Consider the following 23943-nt stretch of genomic DNA (forward strand, 5'->3'; position numbering starts at 1 on the left):
AATGTAAATTTTGTAGACTTAGAGTGATCACTTTATAAATTTCAGTTGACTCCTCATTACTTCCTTTCCTTCCCTCTTCTCACACTCTTGATCTCAATTTTCATTAGATATTATGACCCTTGACAATAAAATGCAGATGTTAGTTCTTATATATATATAATTCAGTGCTTTGCTACAGGTTGACTTGAAAAATTAAAATCCAATAACCAGCATTTACAGCATTATGATTATGTAAATATTCAAAACAGAACCAGATACAGTGATGAATAGAGTCACATTCAAGCAAATAGATCCTGAATTACTTAAAATTTTCTCAAGAGAATCTTGCAACTATCTCTGCTTAATGGAATCTTTTTTCTTTTGTTCTAGCCTTCTTCCCATTTTCTAAGTCATCTCAGCTGCTTCTGTTTCTTGTATTCTGTGTGTTTTGCTTTCTTGAACTACTTTTGCTGGAGCACTTTCTTAAGTAATTTTTTCATAAAGGATGCTTGGGTGGTAACTTACAAAGTTAATATTATTGAAAATCTCTGTTGTACCCTTGTATTTAATTGGTAATTTGAGAATGCAGAATAGACACAAAATCGGTATACATACTACAGATTATCCAAATGCTCCCATTCATTTCTCTGCACACATTTTACACTTTCTTCCTGCTCTAGATAGCTTCTTCCATGTCAGTGTTTGAAATCATTATAACAGTTCCTGGTTGCCGTTCAAAGGTCTTTAAATGCTGTTAGGTAAATTTCTGAAAGTTTTTCTTGCCCAGTGTCCCAGAGCAAATGATCGCATGCTAATTCTGAGTTTTAAGGAGGCCACGTTATATCAGATTTATGTCCAATCCTTCAACTGCTGAATTTGTCTGAAAGATATTCCCTTACTGGGAAAGTATAAGGTACTAGGCTACCTCTTTGTTGCAGAATACTTGTTGGCTTGAAAAATTGGCAGCAGACCACATCTGAAACATGTTCGAGTCAGCAACCATCACGACAAGCACTTTTAGAACATTTTCATTACACCAAAAAGAAAGCTCATACTCATTAGTAGTCACTACCACCCTGAGCCACAGACACCCAAAATGTGGTCTCTCATGACCCTTTGCACTTTGTATGATGTGGTGAGGGTTCATCCGTGTTGTAGCATGTAGCGGTATTGGTAGATACTTAATCTCTTGAAAGGGCTCTTTATTCGGCATCTTTGAAAAAATACTTTTCCAATATCAAGTACTTCTAGGTGGTTTTTGCCCCTGTCAATCATGTCAGCACTTCAGTTTTTAATTGATAGATTCAGAGATTTGTTGCTTTATGAGTTAATGAAATCTACCTATTCCCTAGTAAAAACTTTTCACTTTACTTTTTGGCCTTTAGGAGATAGACCTAATCCAAGTAGACTTACTTTCAAAAGATGTTAGACATTACTGTTATACTCGAGGAAGTTTTATGCTATTTATCTTGATTCTGTTTTATGTTTTCATCCTTCTGTTGTAGTATTTTCTTAGATATGATAGAAATAATTTGAGGAGCTTTTATGTATTTATGAAGAGACTTGTATCTGTTGTTGAAGTGTTTCATGTATATTTTGTGTTCTACTCATAGCCTTTTGAAATATCTTTTTCCAGTGTGTAAAGTCAAAACTTAGCCCAAATCATTTGATCACTTGTTCAGAGAGCTAAGGATCTTAAAGGAATTGATCACCTAACACATCAAACATCCAGCATCAGTGTTCTTGGTTGGCCCACACTAACTCCATTTAAACCTGAGCAATATTTCTTGATACTTAGTTGTTATATTTCTAAGTATTTTAAGTTGGGACATGTGGAAAAGTTTTCTTTGGCCATCCATTGGAAGCTGAATCATGTATCAGTAACACTGGTAAAAGTGTTCTTCATTCTTGAAATGTCTGTATAGAGTTTTTGTTTTTGTTTTACCAAATACCTGTAGATTAAATTGTTATTTGAAGACGTACTCAGAGAGGTTCTTAACTATTCAAATCGTTAATGTGCATTGATTTTCTTTTGCAGAAGCTGAGTATTTATGGTGACTTGGAATTTGTGAATGAACAAAAGCTAAACAGATACCCGTCTTCTTCTCTTGTGGTTGTTAGATCTAAAGCTGAAGACCACGAAGAAGCAGGGCCTCTACCTACAAAAGTGAATCTTGCTCATTCAGAAATTTAAGCTTTTTTTTTTTTCTTTTTTAAAGTAAGGGTAATAGACATCTAAATTTTCATTCCTCTTAGAGCTTCTAAAGATGGTTTCATTGGCTAGGTCTTAAAAATCACTATAAAATGCAAATAAAGTTACCCAAATCTGTGAAGACTGTATTTGCTGTAACTTTATCTGTAATTTCTTTTCTAGTAATTTAAGAGACGGATAATTGGGATTGCATTTTTATTTTACTAATGCCTGTAGCTGTTTTATTATTTACGTTGTTTTTATTTGTTTTCTTTCTTAGCCAAATTCTGTGAGCTGATCATTGCTCTTCCCCACCTCCTGCCATAATACTGTCTGTCACCTTAGTTAATAAACTCAATACTCAATAGGATTTGATGCTTTTGCTCAGAAATGGCCCACAATGTGTATTTTGAAATTTAGCAGGAATTTAATGACACTACACTTTCAGTTGTATTGACTGAAATCATTAAAATTTTATTTGAATAATTATGTGCTGAAATTTGAGTTAATATACTCCCGATTTTCCAGATCGTTCCTTTCACCCCCACCCAACCAGAAAAGAATTTTGAAATGTTCTGTCTATTGCTATGTAACAGGATGGTCAGGGAACAAACTGAAGCGAAGGTGACCCTGTAAAAAGTGCGTTGTATGTTATTTTGTGTAGGCTATCGGATTTTTGTTGGATGAGTCTTTCCAAAGAACTATTTTTCTTTGTTAGGAAGCATAGCATATGTAAGTTAAAGATATTTTCAGAGAAAATTTCTCATGTTGCCTGTGAGAATTAGACTCTTGCGATGCAGTATTAAGTATAGGTTTTACTTGGCAAAGACTTGTTATTATCATTCTTTTAACATACAGTGATGCAGATTTAAAAGGAAGAGTGACACAGAACACCACAGTCTCAGCACGAAGTGTTACAGAACTTTGCAGAGCAGTGCCTTCCCGATGCCCAGGGCACACAGGGCATTGCTGGCACGGGCCGTAGGGCCACTGGACCGCAGGGAGTCACACCTTACCTGCCAGCCAGGCCACCAGCTCTCTCGGAGTCAGGAGGACACACAGTTAACTACACAACTAACACTTTGGTCACCAAATGATAGGTCTGGATTTGGAAGACAAGAGGGTTTGAAATTCTGTGCACACATCCAGATGGAGAGGAGGGAAGGAATTACAAGGCAGTCATCAAGTGGTCGTTGTCTCTTTCTTATTTTTTTGTGAGAAAACAGTTGAAAATATGAGGAAAAGATTGGAGTCAGCTAAACCCCCCCCCCCCACAGGCTTCCTAGTAATGCAGTGCACGAAGCAAGCGGAGGGGGAGATCTGCCAAGTGCTGCGTGTGTGTAGCAGCCTGAGAGGCCGCTGTTAGGAAAGGCCTTCCCTCTGAGGGAAGTGAAGTGCAAAGTGAAGCCTAGGTAAGAAAGAGCAAGTGAGTAATTTTCCCAGATTCGCCCCCCTTCCTTTGGTCTTGTTTCTCTTTGCTTCTTCTTCTTTTTTTTTTTTCTCTTTGCTTCTTGAATGAAGTGTCCCTACAACACTCATTTCTCTTGAAAGTCCTGATTCAAGTTTAGATAAACTTTCCCCTTGTTTAAGAAACAATTCCATATATGTGGAAATACCCAGCCATTCCTGTTATTTAGTAGGCGCTCAAATATTCGTGTTGTGCCTTTTTTAGTTTAGCATTAAATCAGACTGACGTTTTTGAAAAGAGTTTTACTTTAAACAAAAAACTCACCACCCCTCTAAAAACGCACAAGCATGTTTGACTTGAAATTCCAACACAGTCAACAAAACCAGTCCCTTTTTTAAAGTTTAGCCCTTCTTGGATGGGTCCCTCTTCACCTGCTTCCATGAGACAAGCAGCCCTGCTTTCCTGCCACACAGCATCTTGAGAATCTTAGCTTGGTCCTAGGCAAATTGTCAAGACCCTTGAGTCTCTGGTTCAAACCTCCCATTTCCTAAGGTCCTTGTATGAGGTCCCTGGTCTAAGAGACATACTAATTCAGGCAGTTGCAGACACGGTAGTAACCACCGTAATGGATGTTTTAGGCCCAAGATTGCCAGTCTCTTAACAAAACTTTACAGACCCTTTTATTTATGATCTATTTTCCCCGTAAACCAGAAATTACTAGGTTATTTGGCCTATCAGTCTTGTCTCAGAGATTTCTGCGACGCGTTATCAGCCAACCTGAGCCGCTGATCACCCCATGAAACCTACTATTTTTACTTTGATAGTCCAACCAAAAGCAAAACAACTTTATCCTTTGTTATTCGCCTGGCTTTATCCTAAATATATGTGTCATTTCCATTATTTTTGAAATATATAAATTAGCTGTTAATATTTTTATGGGCCCATAAGCATCTTAGGATGCATATTGGGAATTATTGATCTAGAGGCTTTAGACCTTTCCTGATAAAATTAACCAGGTCCCGCTCCCCATCCCACTTTTGGAGCAGACTATAAAACATGTCTGATCTGAGTCCCCATACCACCACACCATAGTGGGGATTTTGTGCAGGTATCCTGTTTCAGATTCCCAGTTTATCCAACAACCCTGTGAGAGCCTGAGTGTCATGCCCTGTACTGGGCAATAGGACTTCAACAACAAACAAGACTGGTTGCTCACAGACTGTCAATGTGAGAAGGTCTATGACAAGATAAGCATAGAGTATAGTAGGAGGACATAGGAGGGCCTATGGGAGGAAGTGGTATCCGAGCTTAAATCTGGAGGAGGAGGTAAAGTCAAACAAAAAAGTACTCCAGGCAGTGGGAGCAGTGCACTCAAAGACCTAGACACTGAAGGCTGGGGACAGCAAATGGGTTCCCAGGTTGTGATAAAACGTGCACAAGCACAGCTATAGATGCGGCTGGGCAGGCAAGATCATAAAGGACCTTATAAAACCTGGACTTGATCCTGAGCACAGTGGGAGCCATAGGAAGGTTTTAAGCAGGAGAGTTACATTGTTTTAGAACCATATACTTGCCAACGATGGGGAGGATAAAATAGATGGGCAAGTTCAGAAGTCGAAGATATCATTTTTGTAGTAACCAATAAGATTTACTAAATTATATACTTACCCAGCCATACTGAAATGGGAAATTCCATTCCCTTCCCAGAGTTCTCTTTTTTTTTTAATGCCCAATACTATTTCATTTTACTTCACATATATTTTTGAGCCCTTATCTATAAGTCTCTCTATCCCCCCACTCTATTTTTGGATGGTAAATCCTAGGACTGGTCTCGGGGTCCTGATCACAATCTGAGTGTTGCCAAGCAGACTGGGAAGGCTGTCTGTGGAGCCCAAGCTTTTTACCAGACGAACGCTGGGCTAAATTTTTAAAAAGCACAATACTAGGTCAACTTACCACCACGCTTAAATTCTAGGTTTGCTAACCCAGCCTCTGTGAACCCAGTGTGATCCTGAGCCCCTCCCACCAGGTGGCCAGTTGCTAAGACTGTCGTGTTTATATTTGTGTATCATCAACATCCGAGCTACCTTTTTAACCTTTCTTTCCTTGACTACTTGTTTTAAGCTTGAGTCCGGGGGTGGAAGTATGTACACTAATAGAGATAAAAGAGTGAAATAGTGGAAAATGTGGCCTTCTGGGAGAAGCTAGCTTGTATAATCTGTGGATTTTCCGACTCCTTGCAATAATTAGATTGCAAAGCACAGTTTATATACCTTTTCTCAAATTTGTGCTTGCCGAAGCTCCATGTACTTCCCAATTGTGTTCTCTTCCTGTGATGTTGATGGTTTAACTCGTTGAGAGCAGGTATTTATAACCTTTTTCATACCATGGGCCGTTCCAGTGATCTGGTGAAGGCTGTGGACTCTTCAGAATCGTGTTTTTAGATGCCAAACACTAAATATGAAGGACTGCAAAGGATGTTAAACTATAGTTATTAAGATATTTTTAAAATTTTGTGGTTGTGTATATATGTACTTCTTTATTAACTCAAATTAAGGTCTAGTGGTAGTTCTAGAGCCTCTGTGATTCCAAAGTAATTTCAGGTTATTATTTCTAAATACCTGCAACCATTGTAATGTGATACCTGAATCTCTGTGGTTTCTGTTGGTGACAAAGTCGCAGGTGCTGCTCGTAGACTGTCGATTGTGGCCTATAGTCATAGTTGAAGGAAATGCTACATTTCAGCTAGAAGTTAGTGAGAATAAAGATTTTTTTTTCCCATCCAAGTGTACTAAAACCGCTGGGTTAGAGGTTGTCTAACTTTTGTCGTTTTTTTTTTTAAGTTTTTATTTAAATTGCAGTTAGTTCACACAGAGTTTTACTTTGTCATTTTAGGAGCAAAATATGTTTGTTTGCCTGTTCAATTCTAAATTATTTGGTCCTTTTTTTCCTTTTTTTTTTTTTACTGTTTCTTGTGTGCTTTTCATACTTGAATTGTTCTTCAGCCTTGGGACAGCAATAATTAAAGTCTTGGGTGGAAAGAATTCAGCAACTGGTTAGACAACAAAAGCTTGATAATGTTACCTCAAGATACACTGTCACACAGTCGTTGCTGGGGCCCTGCGTCTGTCGGTTCATGACACATATGTCTGTAAACTTCAATAAAATCTGGATCATCTGCATTAAACAATATTGTAATGCTGTCTTATAACAGGGTCTGCTCAGCTCTGTCATGATGGTGTTTGTCCGCACCCTCCTCCAAGTCCTTTAGAGCAGTCTCACCATCCCCTTCGATGGGTGCTGACCATATTCTCTTAGGAAAGCAGGCTGGGGCCCGCCATTTCCATTCCAGAGTTGAATAGACAGTCTGAGAGAAGAGAGGCACCAGTCAGGGCTCCGCAAGTTATAGGAGGCCTTGGGGAGGAGTGATAAATGCTGAGCCAGGGACAGGCCTCACCTCTAGGCAGGTCTGGGAGGAAGTCCCTGGGTCCATCTAATGGTGGTGCCCATTAGGATTCTCTAACCCAGAGATGGGCCCTGGACTAAAAAGCAGTTCCTTGCAGCTCTCTGTAATTGTCCACAAACCGAGGCCTCCAGAAACAATACTGTGCCCCCAAAGGGAACAGAACATTTTCACATACGTGCACTGACTTCATTCTAACAACCATGCTCTGAGGCAAGTGTTCTTGTCCTCATTCTCCAGGTGAGGACATGAGTTTCAAGAGGCTGTGACCTCACACCTTAAATTAGTTGGGCAGAGTTGGGATGAAGACCCAGGTCTGTCTGCCAAGCTGAGGTTGGCTGGTTTCGTGTCCAGTCTCTCCTAGCCACCACCGGGCCAAGACAAGCCTCAGACAGGAAGGCATAGAGGGATAGGTAAATCCGGGGAAGGAGGAAGAGTCAAAGAAGGCTTCATGAAGTGAGATTTTTAGTTGGTTCTGGGCACAAAAGATGGATTTAGAAAGGCAGAGGGAGCCCTCAGAAGCTACTCTAAGCAAGTGACAGGCTACAGTCCAGCATAAAGAAATCCACAAATCAAGAAAAAGACAAACCACCTGTAGAAAAATGAACAACAGATACAAAAAAGCAACATGCCAGGGAGGAAATCCTTATGACCAATATACAAAAATGGGCAGCACAATACATGGAGTCAGGCAAGGCTCTCCATTTGAATCTCCTGAGGACCTTGTTAAGATGCAGGTTCTTCGACAGGGCCGCAGTGAGACCCTACTTCTAACCAGCTCTCAGATGATGCAGATGCTGCGGGTCTGAGAAACGCTTTACAGAAGTAAAGGTGTGGGTACAGGAGCCAGACCTGTATCCCGGCTCTGCCTCTTTTCAGCTGTGAACCTTGAGCAACTAAATGTCTCTGTGCCTCAGTGTTTTCATCTGTAAAATGGAGATCATGGTCCCCATACCCTATGGCTGGGAGGACTAAATGAGTTCACATACACACAGCATTTGGTACAGTGTGTGGTAAAAGTGAGTGTTCAGTAATAGTGAATAGTCGTAGCAATAGTAATTACTAGAGGTGTACAAATGAAACCACCGGCACCCGAAGACACCATTCTGTACCCACCAGGTGTCTGAGAATGACCGTTTTTGAGGCTGGGGAGATGGAAGTTGGAAATTCTCACATGCTGCTAATGGGAGTGCAGAGTCGTATGGCCCCCTGGAAGAGCAGCGTGGCCAATTGTGCTACAATCGAGGTGCCCCTACCATGTGTCTGTGCATCTGCGTGTCTGTGTGTCTAGAGACAGCAGCAGCTCCTGAAGCATACACGGCATATTTAGGAAACTGGTTGACTGGGGAGAGAACGAAAGGAATACAACTGGGGAGAAAAGAGGCCTTTGATTTTACTAAACTTAATAGAAAAAGAAGTCTAAAGCAAAAATTACTAAATCTTAACTAAATCTAAATAACTAAATCTTAACTCTGGAGGGTAGATTCATTATTGCTTGTCATGTGATTTTTTTCCTACTTTTCTGTAATAAGTTTTGGGGCCTTTTTTTTTCCCAGGGGAGGAAAGAGGGGAAGAAGGGAGAGGTTAAAGCACAGAGAGGTCCTTTTATTGGGGCACCACTTTCTTCAGGAATGAATGGAAAAGGAGTTTAGAGAGGTAAGTGGGAAAGCCGAAGCTCAGAGAGGTTAGCTCAGAGGTCACACAGCTAGTGGTGGGGGACGCTTTGGACTATCAGCACCCAAGATCCCACTCCTGCTAGAAGTGTACCGAGGCGTGGCTTGAGCAGGCCCCAGCCAAGGCCAAGGGAGCTCAGCAGGTTGCCCAAGGGAACCCACGGTAGACACCTCTAGTTAATCACAAAACCCTGAATCCTGACCTCAGAACCCTCATGAACCCCACATCCAGACATCTTCTTGCCATCGATTGCCATTGGCGGACAAGTGAAATCTAGTTAGCATCTTTGGCAGCTGCAGTGGGGGTGTCCTGCCATACACCCCCCACCCCCACCCATTCCTCTTCAGAGCATGAAACCTGGCTTGCCACTGCCAACAGTGGCAGGTCTTCGCCCATGACAGGCCAGCAGAGCCAGCGGACTGTACCTCCGGCAATTCTCAGCCAACGACTAGCAAGAGCTGGTAAGCAGAGCCCCCCTCCGTGTCCTCACCTTCAGGTGGGGTAACTTGGAGGTGTGCCTTCTCCCTTGTCTCCTCAAACTCCTCAGCAGGAGAAAGTTCCATTTGCACCTCATAGGAATGTGCCTAGTCACGTGCCTATTATGGGCTCCTTCCCTTCTCTGTCCCACTCCCCTCGCTCCCCAGCTGGCATTTCCAGGGATCACTCCCAATTAAACCTATTCCCAGTCTGGTCTTATGGTCTGATTATAGGAGTCCCCAAGTGCCCCCTTCATTTGGCTGAATCCTTTCATTCTATGCATGAGGGAATTGAGGCTCAGAAAAGGGGAGCAACTTGCCTACACCAGCACCAGTGGCAGGGCCCTCTCTCTTGGCTGAGGGTTTGGCCCTTCCCAGGGCGGCTCCCTCTGGAGGGCTGCTCCCGCATCAATCCATCCCACCCCCACCTCAGCGGCTCCAGCGGTTCATATCCCAGTGCAAAACAGAAGGCTAGTCCCAGGGTAGACAAGCCCTAGGCATCAGGGGCAAGCTGCCCAGTGCCCTTCCCAGAAGGTCCCACACTCAGTCCCAAGGTCGACACCTTGCCTCCCTTGGTCTTCCAACCAGTCCCTGGAGCTCCCAGAGCCTTGGTCCCCTCAGCCCTGGGATGAGGCTGCCTCCTGCAGGGCAGGAAGCCAGGGTTATTCAGGTGAGTGACCTGCCTGCCCCTCCCCCATCATGGGCACTGTCCCCCAAAAGACAAAAAGGTACATGGCCACTTTTTAAAAGAAAATAATTTAAAGTTATGCTTGTTTTATAATTTTAGTGGAAAATGCATATTCCGGCCACATAGATTACCTATTAAATTGACTAGAACAATAAGAAAATGATTCCTGTTTTAACTAGAATGTTAATTCTGGATATTTCTGCCTGGACGTTCATGCAGCTGAGGGCCCTGAGAGCCCCTGGTCTCACCACAGATGTGGAGGAAAAAGCGGGTCCGAACCCTGCCTCCCCCTCCCTACTGTGTGACCTAGGGGCAGTTTCGTCCTGTCTGACCGCAGGCTCTTTGTCTGTAATGTGGGCATGAGGATTCCAGCCTTGGAGTGTGCTGTTGGAGGTCAGAGGGCGGAGTGAGGAAGGGCCAAGCAGGAACCTGGGAGGAGACTGCCCATAGGGAGGGTGTGGCCAGGCCAGGCCTCAGTCCTCCCTCAGCCAGGCTGCCCCTGGCAACCCGGCCAGAACCTGTGCTGAGTTCTCTGCACGGGGCCCCAGGGCCAGGATCCTGGAGCTGGGAGCAGGAGGCCCGAGACATGAACAAAATCTTCCCCCAGGTAAGAATGGCTTTAAAATGCTCCCCGACCTAGGGAGGCCAACCCTGGGATAAAGAGTGGGCTTAAGTGAAGAGGGGAGCAGCTGAGGTGGCCCGGGTCTCCCTTGCTCTGGAGGCTCCCTCCCAGGTTGTAGGGGACCCCACAGGTGAACCAGCCGTACAGTTCCGGTGGCGAGCGTTAGAAGGGGGACAGAGGAGCCCGGTGGACAGGAGGCCAGGGGAGGGAGCGGTCAGCATTATGGGAAGGGGCCTTAAGGAAAGCCCCTCCAGGGATGAGCCTGAGCAGGTCTGAAGGATGAGTGTTGGCCAAGTGGACAGTGGAGAGAAGGGCACTGTGGGCAGAGGGCCGTGTGGAATCATGAAGCGGGTGTGATGGGCTTGAGGTGCTCAGAACGCTGGCATGTGTGGGGCCCACGATTCCACACAAGGCTCTCCCTGACCCTTCTGAAAACCCCTTCTGGCTGGCTCCCAGAGGCTGGCCCTCGGCCCACCTAAGCCCAGCCCTCACTCTGTTCTCTTGGGCAGGGAGACAGCGATGACAATGCTGCTGGAACCAAAACCCTCCCCGGAGGGGAAGGTAAAGAACAGAGCTCACCAGTGGGCTCCCTTGAGGCTGTGCCGCTGCTTCAGAGGCATGAACAGGGCTCCCCAAGTCCCCCACTGTCCCTCAGACCTCTACCCCCATGCTGACGTCATGTCTTCCACTCCCAGCTTCCTGGCCACAGGGCTGACAGTCACCTGCTTAAGAGGGCTGTTCTTTCTCTCTGTGCCTTGAGCGCCTGTGTGTGCTGCCTATCACACACCCTGCCCCACATACTGTTTCCAAGATGACTGAAAGAACTCTGCAGCCAATTCCCTGACTCCGTGGGTGACGCGGACTGTTCTCTGTACCTCTGAGGGATAAAGTAGACAGGATCACACACTAAATTAGCTCCTACAGTGTGCCACTAACTCACCGTGCACCAAGGACAGGTTGCTTTGCCTTTATGCAGTAAAGGAAGAAACACATATTTATTGAGCACCTACTGTATGCCCCGCCTTGGCCCACATTTATCAATGAGGAAACAGAAACCAGAGGTAGGTAGTAATAATAACAGCTCTAAAGGATCAGCAAACCCCCCAACCCCCCAGCCCGCCCTAGTCTGTGCTTGGCAGTGTACAGCCTCTTTTAGTACCCAGGACACCTCTGAGAAGGAGGCCTGTTTGGGGACAATAACAGATGAGGCAGCTGAGGCTAAAGGAGTTTGGGGAGGTTGGCCAAACTGGGATCGCACACAGCTGGGAGGTGGGAGAGGCGGATGGAGTTCAAATTCAAGTTGGGATTCCTCTGGTGGCCAAGCGCCGTGCCTTCATTCTTCCAGCGGGGCTCCTACTGGGCATGGTTGTGGAGCAAAAGGCCTCCTTCTCCCATGTGTCCAGGGAGGGCTGGTGTGGAAGGGCTCTGAGCCCTGCCGAGTGGTGCCTTTGTGGGCCCCGTCCCGGTGCTGCCAGTCCTATCTCAGGTCCCTCCCGGGATCCCTCTGCCCATGGCAGTGTGCTGCACAAATATTTGAGAAGCAGCTGCTTGGATCCCCGGGCTCCACGCTGTCTCCCCGGTTACCTGAGTTGGCCCTGTGTTTGCTGATGACGACTAGGGAGCCACAGAACAGCCCTGCAGGGGTGGCGGGTTTCAGCTCCGTTCCCCACTCACCCAGCGCCAGGCCTTCCCTCCTACACGCGGTCCCTGGAAAGCCTTCCCCTGCCCACCCCCACGCCCGCCCCCCAGCCCCGCCTGGGCAAATCCCACCCTTGCTTATCTCGCCCCTCCTTCCAGCACCCGGGGCCCCTTCTCACACTTTGTCGACCCTTCAGCACCCAGACCAGAGCTGCGGGAGTCCAGGTACAGGTCTGCCTAGCACAGGCAAGCAGTGTAGGAAGCTCTGGACAGGGGAGTGGATCAGAGGGAAGGGCCTCGAACTCACCTGAAATGGGCGCCTTCCCGTGTCTCCTGGATGTCTGGGTCAGAGTGGTCACAAAACACTCTCTGGGTGCCCAGTCTCGCGACTGGACCCTGGGGACACACAGATGCCGAGATCTGCCCCCCCCCCCTTTCTCTGAGATACCTGCAGACAGCAGTGGCGCCCACACTTTCCCTTTCCCCACCCATGCCTTGTCCTCCCAAGTGCCACAGCAAGCTCCCAGGGTTAGGTAAGGACCGCACTGTGACTGTCCTCTGTCCTCTGCACAGCAGGATGCTCGTAGGTCCTCAATAAAGCTTTCTTTCATGATTTTCGCAAGCAGGCAAAAATTAAAGGTACAAGGTAAGTTAAAGGAGCAGATGTCTCCTCTCATTGTTATTTCCACGGTGCTTACGAAACAGCCAGGCACATAGTAAACACTCAATAAACACTACGAGTAGCGAAAACCTTTAGAGCACTGACTGTGTGCCGAGCACTGTTCTAACCAGTTACTAGCTTAGCTTAGTCCTCTCAACAAGCCTAAGGGAGATATGGTGACCCACCCCCCATCCGCATGAGGAAACAGGCGTAGAGAAGTCAAGTGACTTCTCGGTGGGGTCCAGCTGGGAGTCCAGCCAGCATCCTGACTGGCTCCAGAATGGATGGTCACTTGGCATTGACTCAAGTCCCAGCTCTGCATGAGGTGATCTGCACCTTTTCTTCTCTGAGCCTCAGTTTCCTCATCTATAAAATAAAGGTTTTTGAAAAATAGAAGTAATCGCTACGAAGGGCCTGCTTTACTTTTTCCGTAGGCAGCGGCTCACTAAACAGGTGTCTGTTTCTCCTGGTCTCCTGAGGGAAGTCCTCGAGGGAGGACAGCAGGGCGAGGGCCATGATGCAGAGACCTGGATGCCCACCCCAACTGCTGCTCACCAGCCAGTGGCCTGGGCGAGGGACGGGTACTTGGTGGAGGTGGGCCCACAGGTAGAACCAGGAGCATCATGGAAGTCTCAGGAGCCCCCTTCTCCAGGGAGTCCTTCCTGCTCCCAACCCCGCAGGCGGGAGGTGCACCTGTAGGGCTGGGCAAGGGGGATCCGCCACTGGTTTCCCACTCCACACGCAGGCTGCGGCCCCCTCTGCTGCTCACGCCAGGGAGCCTGCCTCTCAGCCTTCTTGCTGCTCCTGCTGGTCACTCTCGCTGCCTTGATCGCCCTGGTCTCCATCCTGGGATTCCCACCACATACACCAGGTCAGCGTGGTCCAGAGTGGGTGGGCTGGGCTTGCTCAGAGGGGATGGGGAGCACATGAGGAACACTAATGCTGTGAGTTTCCTCCATGAGACACATACGGGACTCTGAGCTGCTATTTGCCCATCTGTATGATGAGTTACTGAGCGGACTCGGCTCTGATGTCTCCTTCCTCAAACACCCTGACCTGACCCCCAGGCTGGGCCTTGTGCCTCGGCCCCCATGGCTCCCACACCTCCTGTGGGGTGCCATGCATCTGTGTGTCTGCCTCCACCAGAGGACAGGGACATATCTTGTCCATCCCTGCAGCCCTGCCTCATGGAGCTGATAGTTTGGAGATTAATGGACATTAATCAAAGAAGCCCATGAAGGCGGGGTTATTGGGGGTTCTGCGAGTCTGGATCCAGGGTCTCTGACCCAGGCTAGGAGTCAGGTGGGCAGCTTGGAAAGGGAAAGGGAGCTAAAGGGCCATGAAGAAAAGGAGGGCAATGGTTAGCAGAGAGGGAGGCAGGAAAAGCCTCCCGGGTGCAGGGAATGCCAGATGCAGAATCCTGAGGGTGGGAAGAAACGTGAGGAGAAGAAGACACAGGAGGCCAGGGAGCTCCAAGAGCCAGAGCAGTGGACAGGGCAGGTGCCCTGTGCTGGGGAGGGGTCATCGTCCAGAGTGCATGGGTAGAGGCTCCAGCTGGGGGTGGGCTGTCATTTCTGAGAGATGGCTCTGTAGCCAGGTTGGGGGGGTACAAAGGGACAAGTGGGGACAAGGCGTAAAATCCACAGTACTCTACCCCCCCGGGCAAGAACATGGGCACCAAGTAGAAGTGCACACGAGAGGAGTTGCCCTCACGCGCCCCGTGTACATGCACGTGTCTGTGTGTCAGTGTATGTGCACGCCTGTCTGTGTGTGTGTGTATGCACGTACCTGTCTGAGAGTGTCTGTGTGCACATGTGTGAACGTCTGTCAGTGTGTGTATGCATGTGCCCCAGTGGGAATGTCTCTGAGACTCAGTCCCTCTCCTGCTGGCTGAGGCTGCCCCAGAAGGTGAGAGGCGGGTGTTGGGTGCCCAGACACACAGGTGCAGACCAAGCCCGTCTCCAGGCGGCACACACGTGTATACAGGCCCACGCACAGCCGTGGGGCCGGGGTGACCTCCCGCCGTCGCTTTCTTTCCTTTAATTCTTCAGAGCAGCCCTGGGTGGGTTCCCTCTGCACCTCCCCATAGGAAGGAAGGGAAGACTCTCAGCTGCCCAGCATTCCTGGACACTGGGGGGCTGGCCCCAGCCTCAGGGAGGAGCGGGGACAGCGGGCCTGAGCTGTCAGCCAAGTGACTGGGCCTTACACCTTCTTGAGCCTTGGTTTTCTCATCTATAAAACGAGGCTAAGGATGACACCTCCCAGAACTATTTGAGGAAACAAGAGACTACAACTATCAAAGTGCTCTACAGCCCGGAGTTGTGCCCAGGTGTCAGGGATTGTGGCATAATAGTCCCCAGCCAGCCCAAGAGATTGCTTCTGACAGCCTGACCCAGCACCCGGAGCTCCACCATTAAAACCACTTCACTGACTAGAGCCCCGTCCTCAGGAGCTTCTGTGAGGCTGGCAATCAGCTCTCAGTAAAGGAGAGAACCGTGAGTTACCCTGCACGTTCTGTGTTCTAGGGTTGGTCACACAAAAGCTTGTATGTAATCTCCCCAGCAGTCCTACGGGGTGTGTGCTCTCATCCCCACCATACAAACAAGGAATGTGAGGCTCAGAGAGGTCAAGTCATCTGCCCAAGGTCTCACAGCTGGCAAATGACAGTGAGAGCTTCGACCTCACCTCTGTCACCGCCCAGCCTAGCATCCTCCTGGCCACCCCAGCCCCTCGGGACAGCTCAGTGTGGGGCTGAGTTGGGGGAACTTGTGATGCCTTTGTGCGCACCACTCTTGCCCCTCTGTGGTCTCCCCCTGCCAACTCAGGGGCCCAGACCTGTGTGACGCTGACGAACAGGACGGGCTTCTTGTGCCATGACCGGAGGAGCTGCATCCCCGCCAGCAGGGTCTGTGATGGCGTCCGCACCTGTGCCCACGGCGAGGATGAGGACGAGGCCATGTGCCGTGAGTACCTGCACAGTCTTGCCCTGCCCCAGGTGGACCCCTCCGGGTTCAGGGTTGCCCCCCATGCCAGTTCTCCTTGACCTGGGGGCGCCTGTGCCTGGTAGCGGAATCTCTGCGTTTATTTCCTGAACAGATGATGAATGAATGAGTGACAAGTGAATGAATGAATGAGTGACCGGTGAGTGAATGAATGAATGAATGAATGAGTGAATGAATGGGTCCCAGACCTTAGAGACCTGACAGGACCCAGGAGAGAAAAGCCATGGCTACATGGACTAGGCAGTTTCCATGTAGGAAGGAGAGAATCTGGGGGGTTGGAGCACATGTGGTGGGAAGTGGATGGGGGAAGTCACTGCATCAAGGACCTTTTAGACTAGAAGAGATGTTAAAGTTCATCTGATCCATGTCAGAGCTCATGCCCAAATCCTCTCACACACCCAACAGAGGCCACCTAGTCTCTGCTTGCATACTCCAGCGATGGGGAGCTCACTGTAGCCCGAGGCAGCTGCTCCCCTCCCTCATCACGCGGTTTCCATGGGAATGTCTCCCTTGGACTGAATTTAGAGCTGTCCCCTGTAGCATCCTTGATTGGTCCCAACTCTCTTCCCTCATCTGAACCACATTTGAATCCACCTCCCATGATGCATGGATTTGAAGATTGCTTTCTTGCCCGCCATGAGGTTCCTCCTCCCAGAGCCACACTCCACACTCCTACAGTCATCCCCCCTCAAGGCTGGTTTTTTTTTTTTTCCTAAAGATTTTATTTATTTATTTGACAGAGAGAGATCACAAGTAGATGGAGAGGCAGGCAGAGAGAGAGAGAGGGAAGCAGGATCTCTGCCGAGCAGAGAACCCGATGCGGGACTCGATCCCAGGACCCTGAGATCATGACCTGAGCCGAAGGCAGCGGCTTAACCCACTGAGCCACCCAGGCGCACAAGGCTGGTTTTCTCCACTCCACCAGCACACCACAGGACACACACCAGCTGGCCTCGTCCCGCTCCTCGGTCTTGCTCCAGAAGCATCCATCATACTTCTGGCCAGCCATGGCTAGTCCAAAGGACAAAGGCTTTTCCCCTCCCAAAGGCCTCTCGCCATGTAGCCCGAGTTCATGTTCGTTTTTGGTAGCCCCTTCACACCACCGCCTAACACAGAACCCACCTTCAAGGAGAGTGCTCTGACTCCCTCTCTCACAAAGTTTGTGAAGCCACGTCCTCTGCGTTCTGGTCCCCGAGTGCAAGACTTCACATTTGTTCTCGTTTCGTTCCTGTTGGGAGGAGGTTTCCTGGAGGTGAAGGAACTTGAGCCTGCCCTTGACAGTGGAGTGGTTTTGTAGAGGTGTCAGAAAAGACACTTCTGGAGGAAGGAATAGTGCAAGCAGTGGTGTGAAGTGGGCATGTCCCGGAGCTAAGCCAGGAATGAACGAGGGAGATGCCATTCTCTGGCCATCTTGTGCTGACAGGGAAAGAATCCTCCTCTCCCCTTGATTTGACCTCCTCCCCAAAAAACCTCCTGAGCCCTTCTCCTTGTGAGCCAGGGTTTGCGGGGGCAGGCAGGACAGTCCACCTCCAGAGAGACGTCTGAAGGCCAGATGTGAACCTCTCCCCGCTTCATCTGTCCCCATGCAGGGGATATGCCCCAGAGCCTCCCCAGCTTCCTCGTGGCCCGCTGTGGAGACCCATCTTTCTGGATCTACTCAGACCAAAAGTGTGATGGGACCAACAACTGTGGGGACTGCTCAGATGAACTGAGCCCAGGTAGGGGTCTGGGCACAGGCTCGGCTGGGGCAGGGAGCTAGGCAGCGGGCAAAGGGCAGAGTTTGACCAGAGAATCTCAAAGGTTCCTCTGCCTCCCCTTCTTGCATACTGTGAAGAAGTTTTCCACCACTGCTTGAATGCCTCCAGTGGTGGAGTGCTCACTACCACTCCAAGTGGCTCCTTCTGGAGGCCTATTCTTCCATGGTGGGGCACCTACCTTCAAGGGCACAGATGAGGAAACCGAGACCCAGAGGGTCCTGCAAGGAGCACATACAAGGCCGAACTGGGATTTCAGCATGAGTTTTCCTCCTCTCCTCTGCACCTCTCAATCACCCTGTGAGGAAAGCAGGGCAGGAATCACTGGTCCCAAACTTCTATGTAGGAAAACTGAGGCCAGAGCAGAGAAGGGACTTCACAGAAGAAGGGATAGGAAAGGAGCAGGGATGTAAACCCAGATCTCCTGGCTCCAAGTCTGGAGCTCTTTCACTGCCCCAGACTTTCTTTCCGATTTCTTCACCATTGTTCAAGCAACAAACGTGTGCCAAGCCCTGGGAAGGGCTGGCTGTGCCTGGTGCCAGCTTCTGGTGGGCGATAGTCAGGAGTCAACCCGTGTCCTACCTTCAGGACTAACATCGTGCTGAGGCCGAAAGGACGTGCTGGGGAACTAGGGAGGGGTACTTTGCGGGGAGGAGTGCAGGTAAGAATCAAGGGAGGCTTTTCAGAAAAGGCGGTATTCAAGCGGCCTTAGAGAGTGGGGCTCTGGGGAGCCAGGGGTGCCCCGGGCCAAAGGAGCTGCTCTCCTGCTGTGCCCACAGTGACGACATGCCCACCCTGTGGCCCGGGCTGGTGGCGCTGCCCCTCGACTGTCTTCAGGTACTGCGGCTGCATCCCCAGGAGCCTCTGCCGCGACCACACACAGCACTGCTCCGACTGGTCTGATGAGTACTCCTGTCCTGGACCCTGAGGGACCCCCCAGGCCAGAGGGGAGGCCGGTTGGAAAGGCACTGATAGGCCTTCACAGGAGCATCGAATGCAAGAACACAAGAACGGGAAGGAGGCTTCAAGGTCATCTAGGGGATCCGCGCACCATTGTCTCTGAATAAGAGTTGCCTCTCCTTGCTTTCAAGTTGTTTAGCCTCTCCTTGAATGCCTCCAGGGACAGGGGCTCACTACCAGGTCAGACCACTAATGACCAAGATGAAGGGGATCCACTTTCCTGATTTTAGGCATGTCTCCGGGGCCACACAGAACAACTCTGCCCCAAGAGAGGCTTGCAGCTCCTGATCCTATCTCCCCTTAGAAAAAAGATAAAACCAAGTCAAGGAGTTCAGATCTCATAGATGCCACATATATGTGAAGTGGTTGCCACTTTCTGCTCCCTTGGGGACCCAAGACAGATATTGCTGGGCTCACGTGCAGCCTTAGCATTTTTCTCCACTCAGTGATCCTAACAGGCTTGAGGTGCTCCTCACTGCCCTTCTGTCTATCCCATTCTGCACCCTGCCACCCGTGACCGGTTGCCCAACCCAACAGCCCAGCTCTCCTGAGGAAGGGATTGCATTTTGGTCCTGGAAGCTGAGTGAATGAGCAGTTTCTCTGATACTTTCCAGTTTCACAACAGCCAGACAGACAAGGATGGGTATCCCCGTTAAACAGATGAGGAAACTGAGGCCTAGAGGAAGAAATGACTTGCCCAGGTCATCCAGCAAAGTCAGTGCCAGAACTGGAACCCAAGCACGGTCTCTGGCGTCCCAGCTTTGAAGCCTTCCCGCTCCCAATGGGATTATACCTTGGCCAGGGACAGAATCTCCTTGGGGTACTTTAAAAAGGTAATTTGGTGGGCAGCTGAGTGGGTTGAGCATCTGACTCCTGGTTTCAACTCTGGTTTCAATCTCAGGGTTGTGAGATTGAGCTCTGCGTTGGGCTCTGCGCTGAGTGTGGGTTCTGCTTGGGATTTTCTCTCTCTCCCTCTGTCCCTACCCCTGCCAAATAAATGAATCTTAAATAAATAAATAGGTAAAATAAAAAGATAACAAATTTTTAAAATCTTAAAAAAATAAAAATAAACAATTTGAAGGTCAGAATGTGGTCCACCCCTATTCCAAAAGAGAGACTTGCAATTTGGAATCTGGCCAACAGGAGAGTTCCTGATGAGGAAGACAGATATATGCTCACTGGAAATTAATAAAATTGGTTTTATAAAACAGTCTTTGGTGAGTTTTGAATTGAACATGAGCATCTGAGAGACTGTTAAGCTCCAGTCCATTTTCTCACAGAACAGTCTCCAGGCACCTGCTGTGGGCCAAGGCCATTCCAGGCACCCAGGGGCGGAAAGACCTGATCCCAGCACACGAGGAGCCCAAGGTCTCATGGAGGGGACCCCTCATGCATAAGGGATGGGTGGGGCAGCAGGAAAGGCTGGGCTGAGGCCACCAAGGAGGTGCCTTTGGGGAATGAGGACACATTCCTGTCCCTGAGCCTGATGACCTGAGGACCCACTCCTGGGACAAGGTGAGTCAGGGATCCTGGCTGAGGAACAGTCCCCCTTGTCTGAGCTTCCCTCCAACCACAGCCCAAGTGAGGCATTTGGGGCTCGCTGGGGACTTTGTCAGTTCTGGTGCCTTGGGCTGGCTCTGGAGAGGAGGAGAATTTCAAGGGGAGAGGGGGAGGGGAAGGACATTCCCCACTGAGGGGCCAATGTAACTGCAGATCTGGATCTGGGGGTGGGACTGGTGTAGCTGAACCCAGGAATGCATAGCAGGTCCGAGTGGCCAAAGCACCATCTGGGGGTAGGAGACAGTAGGAGATGAGGTGAGGAGGTGAACCGGGATGTGATCCTTCAGGGCACAGCCCATCACACTCCCTCCTAAGGGCAGTGGGTATCATCAGGGGCGATAAGCCAGGAAACACCCTGGACCTACAATGACCTTTAATTACACTGGTCCAAGAAAGAGATGCCGGCACCCGGACCAAGTGGGCACAGGGGGTGGTCAAGGGTTACTTACTGGTGGAACACAGGGACCTCAGGGAGCAGGGGAGGGGAGGGAACAGGGGGAGGGGGAGGATTCCAGACCTGAGAAGGAGCACCAGTCCTCCTGCCATGGGTGCGCCTTCTCCAGCAGAAAGCTAGTCTCCAGGGGAAGAGAGGGCTTATCTGGTCCCTGGGGAACAAGAAAAGGTCCAGAGGCTCATTCCAGCACTCAGAATGCCTTCCCCATGCCGTGCTCTAGCTGTTGGAAACAAGGCTGCTGGGAGGGGCCTATGGGAATACGCCCCTGTGTGCTCATGCTGGTCAGCCTCAGTGGTTCGGGCAGTGGGAGCGCGCCCAGTTCCCACCAGGAGAACGCATCCTGCCATCCTCAGATGGGCCCTGCAGGGGATGGGCGACTGGCTCCGCTGGCCCTCCTGTCCTGGGCTTCTTCAGTGGCCCTTTTCAGCAAAGTGCCGAGGCACTGGCCCCACGGGCTGCCCCATCATTTTACCCGCCCCTCCTAACCAAACACACGCACCAGCCTTTAGGGGTTAAGAAGCTTCGTTTCACAGGACGAGATGCAAGGCTGGGACACACTGGTCCCAGTCCCCTCGGTGCGTCCGGAGCAGAGCAGGACCTAAAGCCAGGTTCCCAGGTGCACACAGTTGGTCCCTGTGGAGTGTTTACTGGGAACCAGGTACTGTGCTCATTAAGAGCTTCACCTCCCATTCTCCCAACAGTGCCCTGAGGGAGCTACTATTTGCACACACACCCAGAGGCCAGCACTTCCACTGGCTGGGGGTGGAGCCAAGCATCTGGGGGCTCAGCGGCAGCAGTCCGCTGTCCAAAGCTCTGTTTCGGGAGGTCTGGGAAGCTTCTTGTGGTGGTGCTGCCCGTGCAGGGCCATGATGGAGCCCAGTGGGAAGCCAACCCGGGGCAGCCCAGGCTGAAGAGTGCAGGGAGGCCACCCGGTGGCCGAGGGAACGTGTACCAGTACCCCTGGGTGAGGAAGAACCTCTGAGGTTGGGTTGCAGGGAGTGAGTGAACTTGACTCTGAAAGCTACGTGACGCTGGCAGAAGTCTTCAGCAGGAGGAACACGTTTGAGTCTTTCCTTCTGAGGAGGGGCTGCAATAAAGGCTCTCTTCCCAGCCTCAGGAAGAATGATGTCATCGGCAAACTATCTTGCATCCTTATTGAGAAGAAAGATCCAGAATGTGAACACTACTTGGAAACCTTAAAGATTTAAGCAGAAGAAAGAGGAGTGCTGAGCACTGTGCCAGGGACTTTAATGAGTATTAAAAGGAGGTAATTAGTCAGCAGTATTGCCAACGTATATGTGCCTTGTCTCGTGTGTGTGCATGTGTGTGTGTGTGTGTGCGCGCGCCTTGTCTCCTGTATCTCATTTCCCCTAATACACACAAGCATCCCAGGCACCGGTCTGGTTAGTCACACTTGACAGAGGCACACAGAGACGAAGTTGCTTGCTTGAGATCATAGAGCCAGGATCAAACCCGGACAGGTCCAAATCCAGAGGCTGCCACACCCCTTCCTTGACGTCTCTGCTCTTTCTCAGCCAGCAGTCCCTGGAAGAGAAAGCTAGAGCCCAGGCCAGGGGGCAGCAGCCTGTAAATGGGAGGTGGCTGGCGCTGGCAGAATGGCGTTTGCTCTTTTCTTGTTTATTGGTTCTTCTTTTCAGAAAGAAACAGGTACCACAGCAACCTCCTGAACAATGTTCCATAAGCCGGGTCCAGAAAGACACGGAGCCCAGGGCAGCCAGCCAGGCCCTTCCCCTGGTTCACATCAGCAGAGGGGCGGTGGGGACTGAATGCCGAAGCCTGCTTGGGGAATCCAGGCAGCCAGCGTCAATATTTGCCATCTCCCAGCTTCCCTGCCCCCCTCAGGCTCTGAGATCAGTACTGTGAGAACAACAGGTTCTTTGCTGTGCAAACACACAGGGATAGATGAATGGAATTTAAAAAGGCTCAGCCTTCGCCCCAGGGTTTGGACTAGAAATCTGGTCTGGATTAACCCTCTGAGGTCACTGTTTGGTTAGGACTCTCCGTTCATGAATCCTTAGACTCACCGAACCTCAGATGTTGGAACCGGGGAGAAACCCATAGCCCAGCCAGGCTTTTGACAGGAGGACACCGGCAGCCCCTCAAAGTGGCACCGTCTGGTGGCCATCACTGGGATTCTGAGAGCCACCCAGCAACTCTGGGTCAAGGAAGAAAAGATTTCTCTGAATCTTCTTTCAAAAAAATAATTTACTAAAGTATAATTTACATACAGTAAATGCATAGATCTTAAGTATATGTTAAGTTCTTTTTATTTTTTTAAAGATTGTATTTATTTGACAGAAAGAGAGATCACAAGCAGGCAGAGAAAGGGGAAAGCAGGCTCCCTGCTGAGCAGAGAGCCCAATGCTGGCCTTGATCCCAAGACCCTGAGATCATGACCTGAGCTGAAGGCAGACACTTAACAATGGAGCCACTCAGGCACCCCAGTCCAAGAGTTTCTAAAAACAGCTTTATTGAAGTATAAAGACATATAATAAGTTACACATAGTTTCAGTATATATTTTCGTAAATTTGACATATGTATACACCTAAAAAAACTACGACAATTAAGATAGTGAACATAGTCGTCTGCCCTCAAGTGTCCTTGTGCCCCTCTGTAATCCTTCAGCCTGCCTCCTCTCTAGTCCTCCCCGTCATACTCATGCAGCCAGTGATTTTCCTTCTTCAGTATCATCTGTACATCTTTAGAATGTTATATGAATAGAATCACGCAGTATATAACCTTCTTGTCTGGCTGGCTTCTTTCACTCGGAATAACTATTAGGAGACTTACCCATGTGGTAGCATGCCTGACAGGTCTTCCTTTTTATTCTTGTCTAGTATTCCTTGTGTGAATATACCACAATCAGTGCATTCCACGCTGCAGAGAGGCACTCTTCACTTACGCATTCATGTGCAAATGGACTTTTGCGTTATTCCCAATTTTGGCTATTGCAAATAAAAATGGCTACGATCATTTATGTACATATCTTTATATGAACATAATATTTTCAGTTATCTTGGGGTAATACCTAGGAGTAAGATGGCTGGATGTGATCGGTGTATGTTTACCTTTTTATGAAACTGTTTTCCAGAGTAGTTGTATTGTTTTATATTCCCACACTTCAATATGAGAGTTCTATTGTCCTATATTCTTGCCAATACTTGCTATGGTCAGTCTTTTGCATTTTAGCTATTCGGGTTTTTTTTTTTATTTTTTTACGTATTTAAGTACTCTCTACCCCCAAGGTGGGGCTCAAACTCACGACCCCGAGAATCAAGAGTTGTAGGCTCCTCCGACAGAGCCAGCCAGGTGCCCCTCGTTTTAGCGATTCTAATAGGTGTGCAGTAGCATCTCAGTGTGACTTTACATTGTATTTCCTTAACGAACTGAT

At 49.2% G+C, this 23943-nt stretch overlaps 2 protein-coding genes and 1 long non-coding RNA gene across 9 annotated transcripts in view; all 3 read left to right on the forward strand.

Moving 5' to 3' along the window:
* TMEM59 (transmembrane protein 59) overlaps positions 1 to 2656 on the forward strand; it is a 29803-nt gene extending 27147 nt beyond the window's left edge. For all 4 annotated transcript variants that reach the window (XM_047728757.1, XM_047728758.1, XM_047728759.1 and 1 more), the window contains one exon: positions 2018 to 2656. In XM_047728757.1, coding sequence (XP_047584713.1) covers positions 2018 to 2173 — 156 coding nt within the window. In that variant the 3' untranslated portion in view covers positions 2174 to 2656. The remainder of the gene's footprint in view (positions 1 to 2017) is intronic.
* A 7722-nt stretch (positions 2657 to 10378) lies between these two features.
* Positions 10379 to 18970, forward strand: LDLRAD1 (low density lipoprotein receptor class A domain containing 1). Of its 4 annotated transcripts, XM_047728711.1 has the most exons (6): positions 10379 to 10486; positions 11011 to 11062; positions 13546 to 13671; positions 15626 to 15763; positions 17392 to 17520; positions 18336 to 18970. In XM_047728711.1, the coding sequence occupies exons 1-6, from the start codon at positions 10466 to 10468 to the stop codon at positions 18482 to 18484; spliced, it is 615 nt and encodes a 204-aa protein (XP_047584667.1). In that variant the 5' UTR covers positions 10379 to 10465; the 3' UTR covers positions 18485 to 18970. The 4 variants fall into 4 exon arrangements, with proteins under 4 accessions (XP_047584667.1, XP_047584668.1, XP_047584670.1 ...); XM_047728712.1 differs by lacking the exon at positions 13546 to 13671; XM_047728714.1 differs by lacking the exon at positions 13546 to 13671 and having other exon boundaries at positions 15657 to 15763; positions 18336 to 18463.
* A 977-nt stretch (positions 18971 to 19947) lies between these two features.
* On the forward strand, positions 19948 to 22766 carry LOC125097595 (uncharacterized). Its single transcript, XR_007126560.1, has 3 exons — positions 19948 to 20031; positions 21642 to 21797; positions 22570 to 22766. It is a non-coding gene; the product is annotated as an uncharacterized LOC125097595 (long non-coding RNA).
* The last annotated feature ends 1177 nt before the right edge of the window (positions 22767 to 23943 follow it).

Source organism: Lutra lutra, chromosome 4, assembly GCF_902655055.1.
Source record: "Lutra lutra chromosome 4, mLutLut1.2, whole genome shotgun sequence".
Lineage (NCBI taxonomy): Eukaryota > Metazoa > Chordata > Mammalia > Carnivora > Mustelidae > Lutra > Lutra lutra.